Consider the following 18,458-nt stretch of genomic DNA (forward strand, 5'->3'; position numbering starts at 1 on the left):
CACCATCTTCAAGCTCCCCACAGGATCCAGAGGAGCAACGCCTCAGGGCTTGCAAGTTCATAAACAAAAGCAAGCTCTCCTTACACCGTCCCGGAGGCTGAAGAGCTGTCTCCGCCCTAAGTGACCCTTTGATGCAGGGTATGTAAGTGCACATAGAGAAGACCTTGTCCCTTTCGCTTGGTCCAGCTGGGATGCCCTCTTTCTGCCATAGCTCTCCCCGTTCCCGCCTGCTTGCTTCCATCAGTGACCAGCTGTAAGAGCAACACCACCGTGGGCTTTTCGAGGCTCAGATAACATCTGTGCAGTGCTCGCTCCCGCAAAGCCAGGCCAGCTGTGCGCACCCTCCCGCGGCAGCGCCTGCCTGCACGGCTGTACCTGCTGTGGTGGGACACGCAGAAGGTCTATTCCTTGCAGAAGTGGGCGGCTGTGCAGGTGGGTTTCTTGCAGTGCCTGGAGCTGGTGGGAGACGAAGAGGAGGAGGGACATCTAGAGGCCATGCGGAGCCTGTAACTGTACAAAGAGGCAGAAAAAACTCACACACATGCATTAGGGTAGCGGGAAAAACAGCACAGACATGCTTTAGAGCCCTACAGCAGGGGCTTTAGTGAGCTGTGAGAAACAAACCCCACACTGCACCCACACTGCAAGTACTGAGAGGCACTTCTGCAGGCAAGACGGGTTTTTTGCCTTGTTCTGAACTTACCCTGTTAGTTTATTGAAGTAGGAAACAATACAATGTCAACTAGAAGCAGCGTCCAGCCTCCCACCCAGTGTCTCAGGTAGAGACCCTCCAACTGGGACAGATGGACAAATTCAGAATTATGTGAAGAATGACTAAAAGAGTCATGGTCTGTTTTATTGGGACAGCCTATATCAGGTTATAAACTACATCTTTATGGAAAAGGAATTTTACTTCACATAACCAAACCACCACAACTGGTTATTGCTGTGAAGGTCTGCAGGACACTTTTGCCACTACAGCACTGCAGACTTGACAGTGACGCATCCACGTCGCTGCGCTGAGCTACAGTCCCTTTATCGGAGTTGATACGTTACTTCACGTTGAATTTTAAAGTAACACCAAGAATCCCAAAGTGAAATTGAAAAATCAAGAGGTTTTAGCTGACAGCATTAGATCTCCGTCGACTGCGATTTCAAGGAAGCCTGTACAGTTAGTCAATGTAAGGCAAGCAGGAAGGCTCAGGCCCTGTTCTAAATACAGCGTCTCAGTTCAGCATATGCCCAAGATAAACTTCCATACACTAAAAGAAAAAAAATGCCCTGTTTGTTTTTAAATTCAGCATCTTTTGCTCTCTTGCACATACTTGGTGCAGGCAGATGTGTCTGTCCCTCCCGCAGCCGAGCACCCCCACACCTGCAGCAGTTACGTACCAACCTTGTAGATGAAAATTCTTCAAAAATCTAACCAAACCCAACTACCTCTATTCTTCTAAGTGAACATCCTTTGAATCTAATTTTATTACATAACAACACATCTAAGAAAAGTTAAAAGTTAGAATTTTCTCTGGGTTATTTTGAGAGTTCAATATACACCCTTTAAAGGAGATTTTGGTTCTCGTTTGTCCTTACAGATGGATGTTGTAGTGCAGTGCAACTGCAAGTTGAGCATGAAGAAGTGCAAACTTTTCCATTACAGCAGAAAAATAAAACCACAGAAATTCTGAAAAGTCAGCCATTCAATTACTTCCAAATTAAAAGCTGCGGTTGAAATTGTCTGCCAAGGTTTTGTTATTGTTGTCTGTAAATCGTACTCTCCAGCTTTGTGAATTTAATACTGAAGCATTCACAGTGTGTGAGAATCCAAAAGTGTTAATGGGGAAGTCAACAAAAGCCCTATTTTGTTGCCCCATATAAGGACCGTTACCAAGGGAAACAGCAGAATATCCAAAACAAGTTTGTTTGGCTTCAGCTCTTTTCTGTAAGAGAGAAATATTAGTTCCTTTTTATTTAGAATGTTTCCATTTAAGTAATGCCTCATATAAAAAAATTAATTATGACTTGTACAAGTTCTTCTATAACCAACATCTGTGTGTTACTGCATGCGGTGAGCCAACGCCTGGATCCTGTGGGAAACTGAACAGAAGAGAGAGCTTCGAATCCAAAGAGACAAAGTATCTGAGAAAATCCGACAGGTGTTTTCAAATGTACCCCTAGAAACGGTGCGCTAAAGGGATCTGTTACCCCTCATTTCATCTAGCTAACACACACCGGCTTATTACTCAGAAGGTGAAGATTAGAGGAACAACATAAAAAGGGTTTTTTTTTTCCTAGCTAGCAGTTGCAATTCAGTCTTACTGGAGTTCTTCCTGTTGCCTTTCTGATCTGCTCTCGATCAGCCGTGCACTGGAACCAGGTGGCAACGCGGTCCAGCAGTGATGACTGCCCTACCAGAGCAGCTGGGAAACCGGTGCCCTCCTCTACCGATACTAAGCTGGATTGATAACTTTATTTTTAAAGCTATGCAGGGATGTCTGGATGTTTTCGGAGGAGCTCCCTCGGTCTGCATGTCAGGCTAATCCCAGAGGGGGAGCGGAGCTGCAATACTCCCATCCCCTGTAGGAACAGTTATTTGACCGCTATTTATAGCCCTGTCTCTTTGCACCTGCTTCCACCATCACCCGTGCTGGGGTAACTGGAGACAGGCAGAAGAAAAGGAATTCTCAGACACCCTGCGGCGATGCGGCCGAGCAGTAAGGACTGTATGGGGAAGGGGCAAGGGGCTGCACCCCAGCCCCACGGCACCGCTGCGCAGAGTCCACAGCCTGGCAGCACACCCCAGGCGACAGCCCGCTCAGACCCACTGGGCAGGAACAGTACTAGCTGGAAAAAGAAAAAAAAAGGGAAAAACACTGGAAAACACACCCTGCTTTCAAGAAAAAGGGCACAGAAACCGAAAGTTAGGCAGCAGAAAGGATTCATCTACACTGCATTTTCTCTGTCAAGGACGACTTTCAAATGAGGATAACAGCCCTGGCCCAAGTACTAGCTGCACCACCAACGAAGGCCAAACCGAAGGGTAAATCATTTTTTTTTTACATGTAGACAGAGCCTAAATCTCTCTCTCTCACTGAAAGCACACCTGAAGAGAGACAAACCACTGAATTTGGTGAGACTCGCTACAATAAAAATCCCCCAAATCTCAGGTCTCAGTCTTCCATCCCTGGACCTGAGCGTGTTCTGTGCTGAGTCAGAACCATAACCCCCACTTCTCCGACGCAGAACTGAGTCAGACGGAAAGTGATTTGCCAAGGCCACACAGAAAACGTGTGGTCTGAAAGCAGAGGCAGGAACGGGGGCACAAGTTCCCCTATCACAGCACTAACCTGCTTCCTGAAGACTTGACAAGTCTCACCTTGTTTGTCGGAACTTCCACAAGCCCTCCGAGGCCACCGAGCCTCGCAAGGAGCAGCACACCCAACTGTGGAGCAGTAAAAACGCCAGATCCTGGCACACACCCTTCCCCCAGACATTCTCGAAATACATTTGGTATTTTTAATGCAAATTACCTCGTCTTGTACCACACTTGTGCAATTAACATTCTTCCAAGCTGCTAGTTTAGCTCACTACCAATGTCCCAGAAAAACCAGCCGCATTCCTTGCAGGAATAAAGGCTGAAGGGATCTGATGGAGTCACACCAGTGAAACCCAGTGATGAGAGCACAGTCATGACAGCAGCTGATACAACACTCGGGTTACTTACGTGCCCATTTTTACCTCAATTAAAGTGTGTTTTTCTTGCAAGGCTTATACTTCTACGCTCCTGATCTAGAAGAACCCTGCGCATATGGTCTGACATTTCAGACACACACACACTCCAACACATCGCCTAAGAGACACGTCAGGGACGGATTCTGCCAAAAGCGTTCCCTACTCTTCAACAAAACCATGGCTACACCGATACTGAAGCCATTGACTGCCTGACCGAAAATACAGATAAAGAGCCGAGGATGTTAAAGCCTGGATGTTAAAGCTCTGCGGAATGAGGCAAGGCAATTTTACAGGCCAGAAGGCAAGCAAGGGGGGTGCAGGGCATGGATAAATGAGATTTCCGGGCTTTCTGCTCCCAGCGAGAAGTAAAACGTCGTGCTGCTTACCTAGCCGGCATGTACTTTCTTGTACTAGCGTGTTGCTTAGTGGGAAAGTAAACACAGGAAACACGGACTTGGAAAAACATCAACCACCAACTACGTGATTTTTTTTTTTTTTTTTAGTGAAAATATTTAGCAGGACTAAAAGGTTTATGGATAGAATTTTGTTGAGGATGGTGTCAGAGTCCAGCCTCTGCATACAAAAAAATGGGGGAGCAGCAGAAGGCAAAAAGGATTCCAGTGTGCTGCACTGCAGCTATTAAGAAACATTTGTGCGTTTATTTATGAAAGCAGTGAAAAAGCTGGAACACGTCAGGATTTTATCTTGCAATCACATGACGCTAAAGGACATAACACGAATATTATTATTTTATGGTCAGGCCTTTCATGAATCTGAACTGGAAAAACCAGTTACTGAGATCCTTCGCATTCTGAGCTTTCCTGAAGATCCCCAGCAGCGCTCTAACCACAGCAGTTTGGAGCCGAACACCTTCGGAGCAGCACTGCTCGCCCTCAGGGACCCCAGCGCTGGTTTGGTTCGCTGTGTGCTCTACAGTCTAAGTTTCTCTGTTGCTGACAGGGCTTCAGCACTGAGAATGGCTACGGAGCTCTTGAGAAAAATCAGCCTCCTTAATGGTACTTCCACTGAGCTTCAAGAAATTATTAGTCACTTAAAGAAATCTTGGTCTGGGTCTATAAATTTAGATGAACAGCATCACGTCAGCAATTTATCTTCCTGCCCTTTTAAAGCAGCACAGAGCATCGTGCGAGCCAGAAGGATTAAAAATAGCAGTACACAAATACATCTTCTACACCGTCAAGTACTCTGTCCTTATCCTAATTCTTAGTAAGTCTTATCGCAATTTGATATAAAGTTTCTATCTACTGCATCAGATTCATGATAGAGGGAAAGAATGAGAAAACTTTATCACACATAACGAGAAGTGTAGCTGGTTTTATTCAGCTTGATTCAGAAACCGTCACTCCAGATGAGTTCAGAGTGACAACTGAAGGCCAGCAGAACTAGTGCCAGCCCTCCCTCCTGCACATCTCATTACCTTACAGAACAAAAGGTGGGTTTGATTTAAAAAAAAAAAGACAGATGAGCAGGACCATTTGCCACAACGACTGGGGAATACAACTTCAGTCGAACTCCAGTGACAGCAGTTTGCGTGTGCAACTCTCCAAAGCAGCTCAGTGACAAAGAATTCCTTAGTTCTCGTCCTCCCCCTCCTTCCAGACTGGGCTGTTAGCAGAAATCACAGCACTTAAATGAAACACTAAATACATCCCACCCAAGTCACAGCTGGAACACGACTAACTGCTACGATCTGCACAGAAGGGAGAGTTTGCTCCATCTGCCTGAGCACTTCCAAAGCAAGCTCCCTCCAAGCCCCAGCAGCCCTGAGCAGCCAGTGCTCAGGGGTCAGCGCCCAGCCGCGGATGGCTGCGGGCCCAGCTCTCATTCCCACCTGGTGCCAGGCTTCGGATGCCCACAGCAGGGAGCGCATCCTCTGCGTTCCAACAAAATCATTTCCCTCACGTTTACCCTGCTGTAGGTGTTCAACTTTGTGGAGCAGCACAGCCTGAACTGCAGAAGAGATGGGGACAGGCTCTGCTGGAAGAGGCTGATACAAGATGGCTCTTGTTCAACCCGTACAGGGCACTGTGAGCAGTGCCAGCCTCGGTTTTGCCGTTCATCTGAAAGGTCCCACAGCCCCAGCCTGCACTTTGGAAACACAGAACAGCGCCCGCTGACCAACCAAAGCTGTTTCTCACCACCCTTCGGCAGTTCCTGGGAGTACCATCATCCCAAGCATGACTCACAGACCTTGCCTGGCTTATGAAACACCAAGTCTTACAAAAATGAGCAGAGAGATATACAAAGTGCACGCTGGCGATTACTGTTTCACAAACCTCTCCAGCTTTGAATAAATGAAGCAGCTACCTATCTCTTCAGAAGATGCCTCCCTCCAGCTTGATGCCTGCTCAAGCTTCCCTTAAGTCTCAGTGTTTCACTGCCTTGCATCTGAAATAAAAAGAGCAGCACGTCAATGAAACACACATGGGAAGCAGCAGCCAGAGGTGACCCACAGCAGTAAGGCTTCCTCTTCTCTAAGGAGGATCTTACTGGAACATATCTGTGGTCCGGACACAGACTAGGGATTCTAATCCTCCTGCTCCTCTCCCAGTTCTGCCAGTGACCTCCTATTCGACACTGGATGCTCTACACCCACAGCTTCCTTTCCCACTCTCGTCAAATCATCCATTTGCATTTTAAGCGTCTGGGGGGGATTCTTCCCTGTCTGTAAGTGACGAGCACAAATGAGCACCAACTTCAGCCCCTGCTGAGCAGCTCGGTATTTATTTCACTCGAAAAAATACCTGTAAGACATTACTTAGATTGCAAAGTCAAGACCCCAAAGAAAGCTTCAGAAATGGCATCAAGTCATTCACACGTATGGAATAAAGACCCGGCTTTAATAACATCTTCCACTGGTTAATTTGGTGCGTAATATGGACTGTTAATTCACTTACCCCAAAAGCTCAGATCCCAACCAGCACGGCCTTGTGGTTCACCATCTAGCCTTTAGGTCATTCTCGTCATGCCTAGCAGCAGAGCATCCCGTGACTCACACAGATCACACATTCAGTACAGAAAAGCTAAAATGAGTATGTAAGGTCTTCCAAGTTCTCTTTTTAAGGTTGTTCACAAGCTATTTGTCTGTCCCAGGTTATCACTTGCAACTCAGCTTCTTAGCTAAACCTGACCCAGCAGAAGCTGGAACTGGCCCCATAGTTTTGGAAATGAAGTCACACATCTCAGTAAGCGAAGGGAGGCTATTCGCTGCCACATCTGAAATGGAGAACTTTCACATCCCATTACCAGGATCCTGTTTTCTCTATCTCCCTAAAGAAAACCATCAGAAACAGAACTAGAATTTTGAATAAAAGGCTTAGAAGACAAAACAGAGTACCAGAAGCACACGAGCCTAAATCAAGCGCAGGCAGCTTGCACAAAGGGTCAGCGCTTGCAGAGCAAGGCAGGGAACACCGTGCCGGGGCCTGGCTTGTCATGTCCAGGACTGAACATCGGACATTCTCCGATACAAGCCAGTTTTAACTTCTAACTGGAAAATGGGGGGGGGCGGGGAAAGGCAGGCACAATGTGTTTGATGTCCCCTCCCCACTTCAGCATTACTGTTTTCATTAAACTGACTCGGCAGATGATCTTGCTCAGCGTGTCAGTTAGTCTCTGTAAACAGGACAAGTTTAATTGTTTTCATTGCCTGTTTGGATGCATTTCAAGAAATGTCAGCACTTTGTGGGCATCATTACAGCTTTATTGTTGCATTCAGATCATAAAGAGCCTGTCATAAAAGCCACAGAAATTCAATTATGCAGATGAGATGCAACAGTCACTACAGAATTTGTGTATTTCCTATCTGTGATGAGTCGCCTATTTAGGAATGGAACATCCTCCCTGATGATTTGCTCTCATTTTGGAGTACAGATCTCCATCAAACAGCTCTTCACTTGAGAACTGGTGTATATGAGCAAGTGTGAACATCTCAGTGTGGCAATACCCTTCAGACACAACAGGATTTACTATCATAGTAGAAAAACAGTAACAACAACAGCAACAGGATTTCTGCCATAATATTAGGAATGAGGGAAGGCAGCTGGTTTATCTACGACCAATTCACTGGCAGACATCTCTAATACATCCCGACAAGGTGATTCAAATACTGAGACCCAACACCAACATTATCCCAAAGCAGATGTGCCTGCAAAACCACCCAGCCAGCAGTGTCAGAACTCCTCCACCATCGCACCTGATCTTCCCTACCAGTCAGCATTCAGGAAGAGCTCTGTCGTGGAGAGGGTGAGATGTTCAAAGAATGACATATCACACGAGGAAATAAAGAGGAGTTCTTGCCAAAAGATCCTACTGAAACAGAAGTATTCGCTTGGAAGATGACATAAAAATATTAGCCTACTACTGGATTAGTAGGGAACATGGTAAGGAACTGGTTGCTGCAGTACCGTTGGTCCTAATGGTGTTACGTTATCCCATCCAACTGCCACACTCGCACGGACACAGATGCTTCCAGCTCCACTGCACTGCATTCCACGGTGGTGGTGGAATACATTTCCAGATTCTCAGAGCCAAAACCCTTTACAGGTGTTTGTTCTTATTTTTCAGTTAAACTATTTCACAAGTTTAAAGCATATAAAACCAGAACATTATAATACTAGAGAAAGCTGAAATGGCATGTGTAACTTTAATGAAAATAGTTTAAATTTATTAACTGTGTCCGCAATTAAAAACCAAACATCTGAGACTAACTCAGAAGTGCCAAACAGCTGTAGATTTGTTTGGGTGAGCTGGGTGCAGACAATTAAAGGATGCAAGCACGCTTGTAGATGTACATTGTTTTATCTTCCCTGATATCTGGCTTCCATACAAAATGCAAGTTTCCTGCAAGTTTCCCACAAGTTTTTCCAAAGTTTACTTTATTGGTTCCAGTTATATAAAATTGTTGTGATAGTCCCATCTAGTTGGTCATTAAGTGCTTCAACACCCCAGAGACTCTAAACACCTGTGGGACAGTACACCACGTACTCCATGTCAGGGAGAAAAACCCCTCCTTGGTTGCTTACCTGCACTGACAGTGTCTTCAGCAAGGCTACAACGTTCAAAAGCAACGACAACCCCGCTTTTATGTCAAACTGCGATTTTTAATGTTTTCATTAGAATAGTCTTTATATCACTCTCCAATAGAAGAAACAATATAACTAACAGCAAACTTTCATACAGGAACATGCTCCAAGATTAACAACCCAAAATGAAAATAAAATGAAATTAATGTAAAACGTAAATCACATATAGTACAATTGAAGTGTCCAAAACAATTTAAATAATTTTAAATACTTTATTTTTTTTAAACTTGCTACAAATGCTTTATACAATATTTCAACATAAAGTCCCCATAACAGAAATGTAACAAAATGGGAATGATAGTGAAAGTAAAAGTGGCACAAATTCACCAAACAAGTATTAAACTACAAATTTTAAGAGGTAGATTACTTTTTAAGTCAAGAACAAAAAATAGAGGGGGTGGCTGTATAAAGAAACTAGTCATTTTCCATCAATTCTGTCATTAATCTTGAGAGCTCTATGAACAGACGACAAATGGTATTTCCATAAAAAGCTGTTATGAACAACAGACCAAACTGTTGCCTTCAGTTATCAGACAGAGGTGTACAACCTTTGAGAGCAATTATATACGTAACTTTCAAAATATACAGGCATGTAGTCCTGGTCTAGCCTTCTCGCAGATAAAAAGATACACTGCATTCGTTATATTAAGGGTGCTTAGAAACAGAGAACAGTATTTCATTGCTATATAAAGGTCCATTCGCATGTATAAATAGGAATTTGGAAAATCCATCAAACACCCTGGACGTCTGAAAGACTTAGAAAGGGAGGAGAAGATGGGAAGAGAAGGAAGTTCTGCCGTGCTAGGGTGGCCTCTACTCATTCATTTAGACAAAAGGCTTCAAGAGACTTAATACAGGATAAAATACTTTGAGTGCAGCAACATTTGTTGTCCCTGAATCTACACTGAATAATTGACAAAATCAAGGAACCTGCTTTGCCAAGCGTACAGTGAGCTGCCTGTACACCCTGTGCCACGGTACGGACAAACCAGGGTCTGAGCAAAGACGACAGTGAAAGCTTGGGGCCAGTTACTCCCACCATTTCTGTAGATGGTGTCGTGGGGGGTTGTTTTGTTTTTGGTAGTACCCTTCTCTTATCTGAATCATCCTGGAGCCCAGCATGTGTCAGGCATGGAATAAGAAAATCTGTGCCCAACCCTTAGCAAGAAGCCTGCAGGCAATTTTCTGACTGTGAGTCAGCTTCAGCTGGTTTCGCAAGCTTGGTGGATTTCACATCCAGTGCCGTAGTGCTTATCCTAAGTGGAGCATGCAACAGCTCTACCATGGCATTAAGGGATTTTTGTGTTTGTTTTGTTTTTACAGGAGATTCCTAGAAAATAAAGAACAAAAACTGAAGATAAATGACGAAACAAACTATTTGTGAACGGAGTATGTTTACACAGAAAAACTGAAAGGTGAAAAACACGATTTGGAGACAAGTATTTCATGAAGCAGATCTTCCCTTTTTCCAGAGGAAAAAAACCCACCACAACTGACAGTGCCTATAGAGTAGAATTGAAGTTAGCCCATGCTGACATTAGTGTATGAAGGCAAAAAGTTCTTCATAACATATACTTGAGACACAAAAAGTTGCCTAGGCAATCTGGATTTGTGAACATTATTTCAGAAACAAAAAAGCGAGAATTCTAGCATTACCATTCATTAAAGCAGTGAAGACTGCAAGCTGCCAAAGTAAACTAACAGTATTTGAGACAGGCAAGGAACTCTTACCCCCAGGTAAATGGTTATTTACCCCAAATACCATTAAATAATTTCCATAGGCACCAATTTCCAAGTACTCAGTTATTTTGCTTAAGGTCAAATGATTAATTTACATGGAAAGATGTGTCATTCTGGCTTCAAATTCCACTGATCTGTCCTGGCATCACATAAAATACAGTTTCACACAAAGCACTAAGATAGCAGCCGATGAGAATTAAGTAACACGAAGATGTTTATGCCCCAAGGGAACAGGCCTGGTAGGCATTTCTTGCTCCTTAAAGGCATTTTTTACACGAGTCTCCAAACTCCAGTAACATTTTTCTCCTTCAACACATCCTAATTTGGCTATTGACTATTTTAAGCCAAACTGCCCTCTAGCACTTTGAAATAACTGTTGTACTGAACCTTTACAAAGCATTTCCTCAAAACTTTCACTTAGGAGGCATTCACCATAAGACACACACGCTGCCAACAGTTTGGGTTTTGCCATTTCTTGAAAAATTCTGCTGGGGACACTCATTCTGAAGGAGGCTGCCAGCTCCTCCCCCTCCTCCTATACCAATCACTTCGATAAAAAAATACTACCATCAGCAGATCTGGAGTTAATCACAGCCCCGCGCTGCCTTGCCAAAACCAAAAGAACTCTTCAGTACCAGTGAGCTTCGTGAAAAGTTACTTGGCAAATCAGATTTCCATTTCCAAGAAGAGGAGGGCCAGGAGCATCCTCACAGAAGTTATAAACACTATGCAAAATATCCTACTGATTTGAGAGACTACATGAAGACGTAAGTCGGGACTCAGGCACATAGATTAAGATTTTATTTATTTATTGAAGTATTACCCTTTCTCGTGATTAAAATGCTTCTTCTCAAAAAGAAATAGAACTTTAATTATAAAATTTTATACTCAAACATAAGAGCATGATACTTCTAACAAATTTACACGTTCATGTAACTTTTCTTACACGTCCATTTCCCTTATATTAAGTATTTCATGATCTGACTCCATAGTATGCACATACATTTTTGAAGTATTTGGTCATGGGTGTTTTTTTAATGATATGCAGAGAATGCTTTTTATTAAAAACCAACAATGCAAGTTATTTTAGTGAGTAAAAAATGCAGTCACGATTTTTAGCTTAGCAAACCTCCATAAACTGTATCTAGGATGATTTCAGGCCACCATATAAGTTCCGTATCAAATACAAGGTCAGTGTCTCCAATAACATCAAATTTAATGACGTTAAGTTTATTCGCACTCAGGTACTGACATTTTTTTCCAGTTTTTAATTCAGTTTATAATTAAAGACATTCTCTATACAAACTATGTATTATTTCATGACAACATGACAAAATGCATCAAGTATGTACATCATACCTCAGCGTGACTGAGCTGCTTAACCGCGTCTTAGGAATCGCAACCTTTTTTTATTTAAAGCATAAGAAACTCAAAGACGACCAAGAAAATTTGCAAAACAACAAGCAACGAGTTCCTGTGTTGTTTCAACTTCAAAGGAAATGCTTACCTGAAATCTTTTAGTTCTTGCTTTGTACTGCTTTCATCTCTTTTGTTTTCTGCTGCCTCTGCATTTGCCGCCTGCTGCAGGCTTCGGGTAATGGGGCCTCCGATCCTCTCTCTGGATTTGACAGCGAATCTGTCTGCCTTTTTCTTATTTGCCACAGCAGACTTACTTGGCAAAACAGCTTTATTATTCCTTTGTATTCTGACGTGCAGTTTCCGGGATGCTTTGCTTGAGATGCCAGAGGAACTGTTCTTAGTGACCAGCTTAGTTTTTTTCCCATCAACATGGGACATTTTGGACACTCTTACGGGACTAGAGTTCCTCAGGGACGAAGATGAATTTGTCTTTTTAGATCGAATGGGAGGTACGAATTTAACATTTTGTTTTGACTTGAAGGATGCAGAGGGAAGCTGGATTTGTGCAGGTCCTGAGGTTCGTGCTCTCGTCTTGCCCAAGTGAGGCTGCATGCTTTGCATTTTGATTTCTGCATCTGCTGTTCGCCTACGCTGGTTGTTGCCTTTTTCACTGCTTGCCGGTGAAGAACTTGCGCTTTTTTTGGAGGAATTCTTTTTAGAGGAGGGAGAGATGGGTTTTTTGGGACAGCTATAGGATGCATGTTTGTTCAAACTTCCGATGTAAGTGAACTCTCTGTTACAGTAGGGGCAGATGTGAGAGTCTGACTCGGAGGGATGATTTTTCAGTTCTGCCTTCTGCTGGGCAGATCTCTTTTTTTGCAAGATAGCTTTCTGAACTAGCTGGTTTTTCTTTTTCAATGCACTTAGTTTTAGTTTATTTGAGGACATTTTGCTAATCTCAACATTGAAGTTAAGTCTCTTAGGCTGACCCATTCGTCTGAAGGCATTCTTTCCAGGGCCGGCTATGACAACCATGCCATTCTTCGGCTGCACCGTCTGCTTCAGCGGTACCGGATTTTTTTTAGGTGTGTATCTCTTTTTATCACTGGCAGATGCACAGGCCAGTATGTGTTTGTGTAACTCCGGCATGTTATCAACGCTTTTCCCACATTTTGTGCATCGAATGGCAGTGGTAAAAGTCTGTGGAATATTGTGGGTAGTGAAGTTTGTTGCAGTAACTCCAATGCCCATAGGATTACGATGGTGATACTGAAATGGAGGTGGTTTAAAGCTTGGGTAGTGTTGATTGAGGCCCATACGAACATCTGGATCTTTAGATTTTACTCCAGAAGCCATTATTTTTATAGTAGTATAAAGCTCTTCGGAAGAATCATTTAGATCTTCATCTTCCTCCTCTTTAGAAAGTTCTAAGGAATCTTCCGGCAGGTTCTGCATGTGCTCCACATTTGCCTTACTAGGGTCAGTAAAATTCTGGGGTCTCAAAGTCCCACTTTCAAACTCGTGATGCGTGCACTCTTTGTCTGGATGGAGATCCCGCTGATGCTGTTGCAAATTGCACAAAAAAGCAAATTCCTTTTTACAGACTGAGCAAACAAATATATTTCCTACTCCGTGAAGCAGAAAGCGATGTTCCGACAAGTCTGTTTTATCCCTAAAAAGCTGTACACAGAATTCACATTTGAAGGGCCACTCTTCAGCATGAATGGATAAATGCTTTGTTAGGTCTTTAATGGAAAGAAAAGGTGATTCACAGACATTGCACACAAAGCTTTTATTGAACGTTTCCTGCACTACTCCCGATTCACCTGAAGTACGAGGATCTTCTCTTGCTTTCTGTTGTTCATTTTCAGCTTCTTCCTGTTTTATTATTGGGAGAGTATTTTCAAGATTATCAGCAGAGGAGACAACTGAAGATACTACAGAAAGAGGAGGTGGAGATGGAGATGATGAAGATGAAGAGGAGGAGAAAGAGGAGGAAGATGAGGAAGAAGATGAGGAAGAGAGTGTAGGAGGACCAGGTGAAGCAGCAGAAATGAGAGGTTCAACAGAAGGAACAGGAGATGGCGAAGGAGAAACTGTAGGTGAAAGAACTGGTAGTGGGGACTGGGTAGTAGTGTTAGAAAGTGGCGATGGACAAGAAGAAGTGTTAGTGGCACTGGCAGACACATCTGGAATTGATAACGGCATCGTCGGAAGAAGGGGAGGTGGTGATGTAGCAACTGTTAACACAGGCGGGCAGGGTGGTGGGGAAGGAGGATTGGTTGGTGTTAACAAAGGAGGCAGCTGGCACACGGAAGGTGCAGCAGATGCCTGCGGCACAGGGGAAACAGAGGAACTAAGGGGCTGAGTGTCAACAGAAGACGATGCAGATAGACTGGGATCCGTGTCAGGTTCTGCTGGAGGCTCCAAGGATTTGCTTGGGCTCACGCTCCTGTTTACGCTGAGTGTGCTGTCTGTGGCTGCATCCGTCCCGTTATATTCATTCAGCAGAACCTTCTGTAACATGCAAGTGGTGGGTTTCTTCTTCTTAACACCACTGCAGGTTGGCTGTATGGAATTTTCTTTATATTCCCTAATTTCAGTATCACTGCAAGGCTTCTTATGCACACTTAAATCTAAAACAGATTCCCAGGGAACCTGATTCTTATTTTTGACATCAGACCTTTGTTTCACACCACTAGATAAATCCAGTGGCTGCTGGTTGCACACACTGCCGAAAGTCGGAGCTGCTGTCCAGTCTTTTGATATTTTATAGTCTTCAAAGCACAGGGGGCTCAAAGTCTCCTTCTCCTCCCTTCCTGTCAAGCTCCAAGCAGGAGAATTGCTGTGGCTTTCTAACTTTGGCATTTTTGAACTCCGAACGTTATCATTCCACACAGTTTTTCCCTCACCTGATTTGACAAAGTCTCGAAGTACTGGACTGTGCTGTGGAGAACTGGGAGGAGAGCTGGTCCTTCTTTTAAATCTACCAGATACTGGAGGCAAAATAGATGATGCTGTAACAGAAGGCCCTAGTTTTGGGATTTCACTTGATGGAGTTACCTTGTTACTGTCCTGTGTCTGAAGGAGCTGTTTCAATTTTGATGACAAATAAACGCCTTTTTCTTTATGAAAAGGTAAGCCTTCTGTTGAAATGCTAAGAGGAAGATTCAAAGAACTAGTAGGAGTTACAGGTTCTGGGTCTGTTTCTGTTTTTATTTTTGGTACAAGAGGAGGGCTGGCAGTTCTTCTCTTTTTGGATTCATTGCTTCCACTGCTAGAGGGTTCCTTAGGAGGTTCATTCACAGGTGTTTGTGTAACCTTTAAATTTGAGGAAATTTCCACTGTGACTGGACTGATGATACAATTAAGTCCATACAAGTCTGCAGAGTTGGACTCCATCTGAATCACATCACAATTGCTAGTGCTGCTGTTGGACTGAATTTTACCATCAATGTAGTAATTTAAATTTTCAGAGATATTGCTGGAAATATCCATAATATAGACATCATCTACTTCACCTTCCTCTTCTATTTCTGTACTGGCTACGTATACACTCTGGACTGGTGGGGCCTGCTCTGTCTGAACTGGTGGCTCTTCAGAAAAGAATCCTTTTCTTCTGACACCTTTGGGAATAAGATGGCGCTCATGAACCCTACGCTGGTGCCTCCGCATGTTGGTGTGAGTTCCAAAAACCTTTTTGCAGTATTTGCATGGATGCAATTCTTTGGGCTCCTTATTTTCCTCAGCAAAAGCACAGTTTGACATTTCTTGGGAAACCTTCTCAGAATCCAAGATGACAGAGTCTTGCACAAGACTGGAAACATTCAGGTCATCTTTAAGACCATCATCCACAATTACTTGGTTATCAGCAACATTATCCAAGTGTGGCGATGACAGCGTTAAGAACGGTTTCCTTTTTGGCCCTGCCTCATGGCGTCGCTCATGTCTTCGCCTGTTAATTTGAGTACCAAAGGCTTTCCCACAATACCGACACTTGAAGGCATGGTTAACAGTAGATATATGGATGTGCATGTGGCGTTCAAGACCTTGTTTTGTTGTGAACTTCCTCTCACAGTGCTGACAGGGAAACATGAATGTTTCCTGAACATCACCATTTGATTCACCTCTCGCTTTGGGAATTTTCACAACAAGTTTTTTCTTTGGAGAGCTTTCTGGAGATTCTTCTGACGTACTCTTTTGCTCCTCCATAGAGTCTAACTTTTCATCACATATCAAAGGCATTTCAGCATTTTCTTTAGGCATATTGGTATATTCTATCTCCTCTTCATCTTCCTCCTCTTCATCATCCTCCTCTTCATCATCATCTAAATCATCTGATGCACAGTTTATTGCTTCTCCCTGCTTGTCTTCAGTTACCATTTGTGGTTCACTGGCAGGACTGGAGATCATCAGCTTTGGAAGTACATCTTGATTTACCATTTCCTGAATCACAGCTGTTTGTTCCAGGGACAGCACAGCAGACACAGAGGGTGTTTCATCTTCCTCTTTATGACCTAAGACACAAAGTATGAAAAGAAAAGCACAAGACATTTTTACCAAACATTTCAAAGTATACTACACGTTTCTTCTACCTTTTCCTCTAACACAACGTATCCAACATTTATGACCCAACACATTACCACTGCTTCTCACTCTTGTGATTCAATACTCAGTATAAAACTGCATTCAAAGCTTTCTTTTTTGGAAATTCAAGGGGGAAAAAAAAAGGCAGCAAATGTCTATACTTAATAGAGAATCTTGGGATTGAACACTGGCCAAGAAACCCAAAGCAACTTGAAGAGTACCAGAACATTCCAAGGTGGACTCCACAACATTTCAAGAAACCTCCAAAAGCTTTCACTGACTCTTCTAACAACAAATAGGTGTCAGGAAAGTACTGCAACACAAAAAGTATATAGGAAGTCTGTGAAGCAGGATTTTGGCCGTTTCCCCCCAAATTATTAATAATAGACCAATCTGGATTTGTACTGTAATGCATAGCAAGGTGTACCTTGTATCTGGCATAGTACCTTCCTTTCTTTACGTCAGATTTTCTATTAGCCATTGTCTGAATGGCTATTTCCTACACTTCCGAATCAGAGCCTGCTTGCATCTCATTTACCAGGGTGGACAGATCCCCTACTCTCACCTCTGCAGGGTAGTCTTACCTATCTGCTGTCGGATATACCCACGGCTGAAGAAAATAACTTTGCTTGCAACTCACACAATGTTGCACAAGTGATTACATGGATGGAGCAAGAAGCTCCTTTTCATTCCCCAGCTGGGGCATAAGCCGCCTGAACAGTGGTGCACGTGTTGTGCAAGCAGAAGGGACAACACAGTGAAGGGATGGAAGAGTTACTGGAGAAAAGAAGTTCAGGACAAGAAGCTTTAAAAGAAATCAGACCCTATATAGAGCTTTAAACATTACACAGCAGTGCCAAGTTTTACATTCCTGTAAACCAGACAGAACCCCAAACATTTAAAATATCTTTCAGACACATTTACATACACACTATGTGAAAAAAACCTACCCAATTTATAACCAACCTCTGCGGATAATCTTTAGGGCAAGCAGCGTGTCTAGCGAGTCACTGCATTAACACTGTATTTCTGTCCCCTTGACACTGACTTCTGTTAAACTGCTATAAATAATGACTGTACAACTAAGCTCTGAAGACATCATTTTAGAATAAGGACTTTGCTCTGCTCTTCTGTTTCAAGGAGTTCAAATCCGTGTCTAAATTTTACAGTACATTCATTTGTCCTGTTGTCAGAACTGCATGTTTAATGACATACTTCTGATATCAAAGGTCTTTGCTAAAAAGTTTGGGTGAATATCATAAACATGTTCACTTTGCTACACTAACACAACACATTAAGACACTAAACGTGACAAAAAATGTCCTTTGATTTTAAAAGACAGAAAAATAAAGATACTTGCGAACTCACCCTCTTTAGAATCCCTCATATCTGCAGAAGTAGAATCCAAATCAGCCTTTTTCTGTTTTGTATCTGCTGCCTTCTTTCCCTTGTTTTTACCTTCCTGAGTTTTTTTCTTTCCTGGGGAGAAAAAACCCAACATTTATTATCTCTGTTCAATCATTTTTTATTTTTCATATTTGAGAGGCAGAATTCAAACACCCAGCATTGGAATATAACACACATCTGCAAACCCCTATTTTCCTGAGGAATACAAACAACAGATCAGTAAAAAGGACAGAATTCAGATAAAACAGCAAGTCTCTACAGCCCAGAAGAAATTAAAGATAACGAGTTTCTAAAAACCTAAATCTCCAAAATACTTTATTCACTTTCAAAGCAAGAACAGACTATAACAGAAATGTATTGTCCAGAGTTAAGCAGCTCACATCATACAGTTACCCACTACCTTCATGTGGCTGTTATTTTACTGTATCTCATACCAGAATTGGAAAAATTAAAATTTCCTCCTACACTGTTAATCCTTAACATTAATTGAAAGACTGTATGAAATAAAAGCCCATAGAGGCTTCTCTACGT

The 18,458-nt window shown here is 42.9% G+C and overlaps 1 protein-coding gene across 2 annotated transcripts; it reads right to left on the reverse strand.

Annotated features, from left to right (window-relative positions):
* Positions 1-401: 401 nt before the first annotated feature.
* On the reverse strand, positions 402-17,994 carry PRDM2 (PR domain containing 2, with ZNF domain). Of its 2 annotated transcripts, none has more exons than XM_010133676.1 (3): positions 17,889-17,994; positions 12,082-16,450; positions 402-510 (listed from the first exon to the last, which is right to left on the reverse strand). In XM_010133676.1, the coding sequence occupies exons 1-3, from the start codon at positions 17,905-17,907 to the stop codon at positions 402-404; spliced, it is 4,497 nt and encodes a 1,498-aa protein (XP_010131978.1). In that variant the 5' UTR covers positions 17,908-17,994. The 2 variants fall into 2 exon arrangements, with proteins under 2 accessions (XP_010131978.1, XP_010131970.1); XM_010133668.1 differs by lacking the exon at positions 402-510 and adding an exon at positions 10,047-10,164 and having other exon boundaries at positions 17,889-17,907.
* Between the last annotated feature and the right edge of the window lie 464 nt (positions 17,995-18,458).

Source organism: Buceros rhinoceros, unplaced genomic scaffold, assembly GCF_000710305.1.
Source record: "Buceros rhinoceros silvestris isolate BGI_N320 unplaced genomic scaffold, ASM71030v1 scaffold19060, whole genome shotgun sequence".
NCBI classification, from domain to species: Eukaryota; Metazoa; Chordata; class Aves; order Bucerotiformes; family Bucerotidae; genus Buceros; species Buceros rhinoceros.

What these genes read in the sequence shown, in the direction of transcription:
- PRDM2 (XM_010133676.1), bottom strand. An exon ending in CAAGAACTAAAAGATTTCAG is followed by an intron (nt 511 to 12,081) that starts GTAAGCATTTCC and finishes CTCTTTGTACAG; the next exon opens with TTACAGGCTCCGCATGGCCT.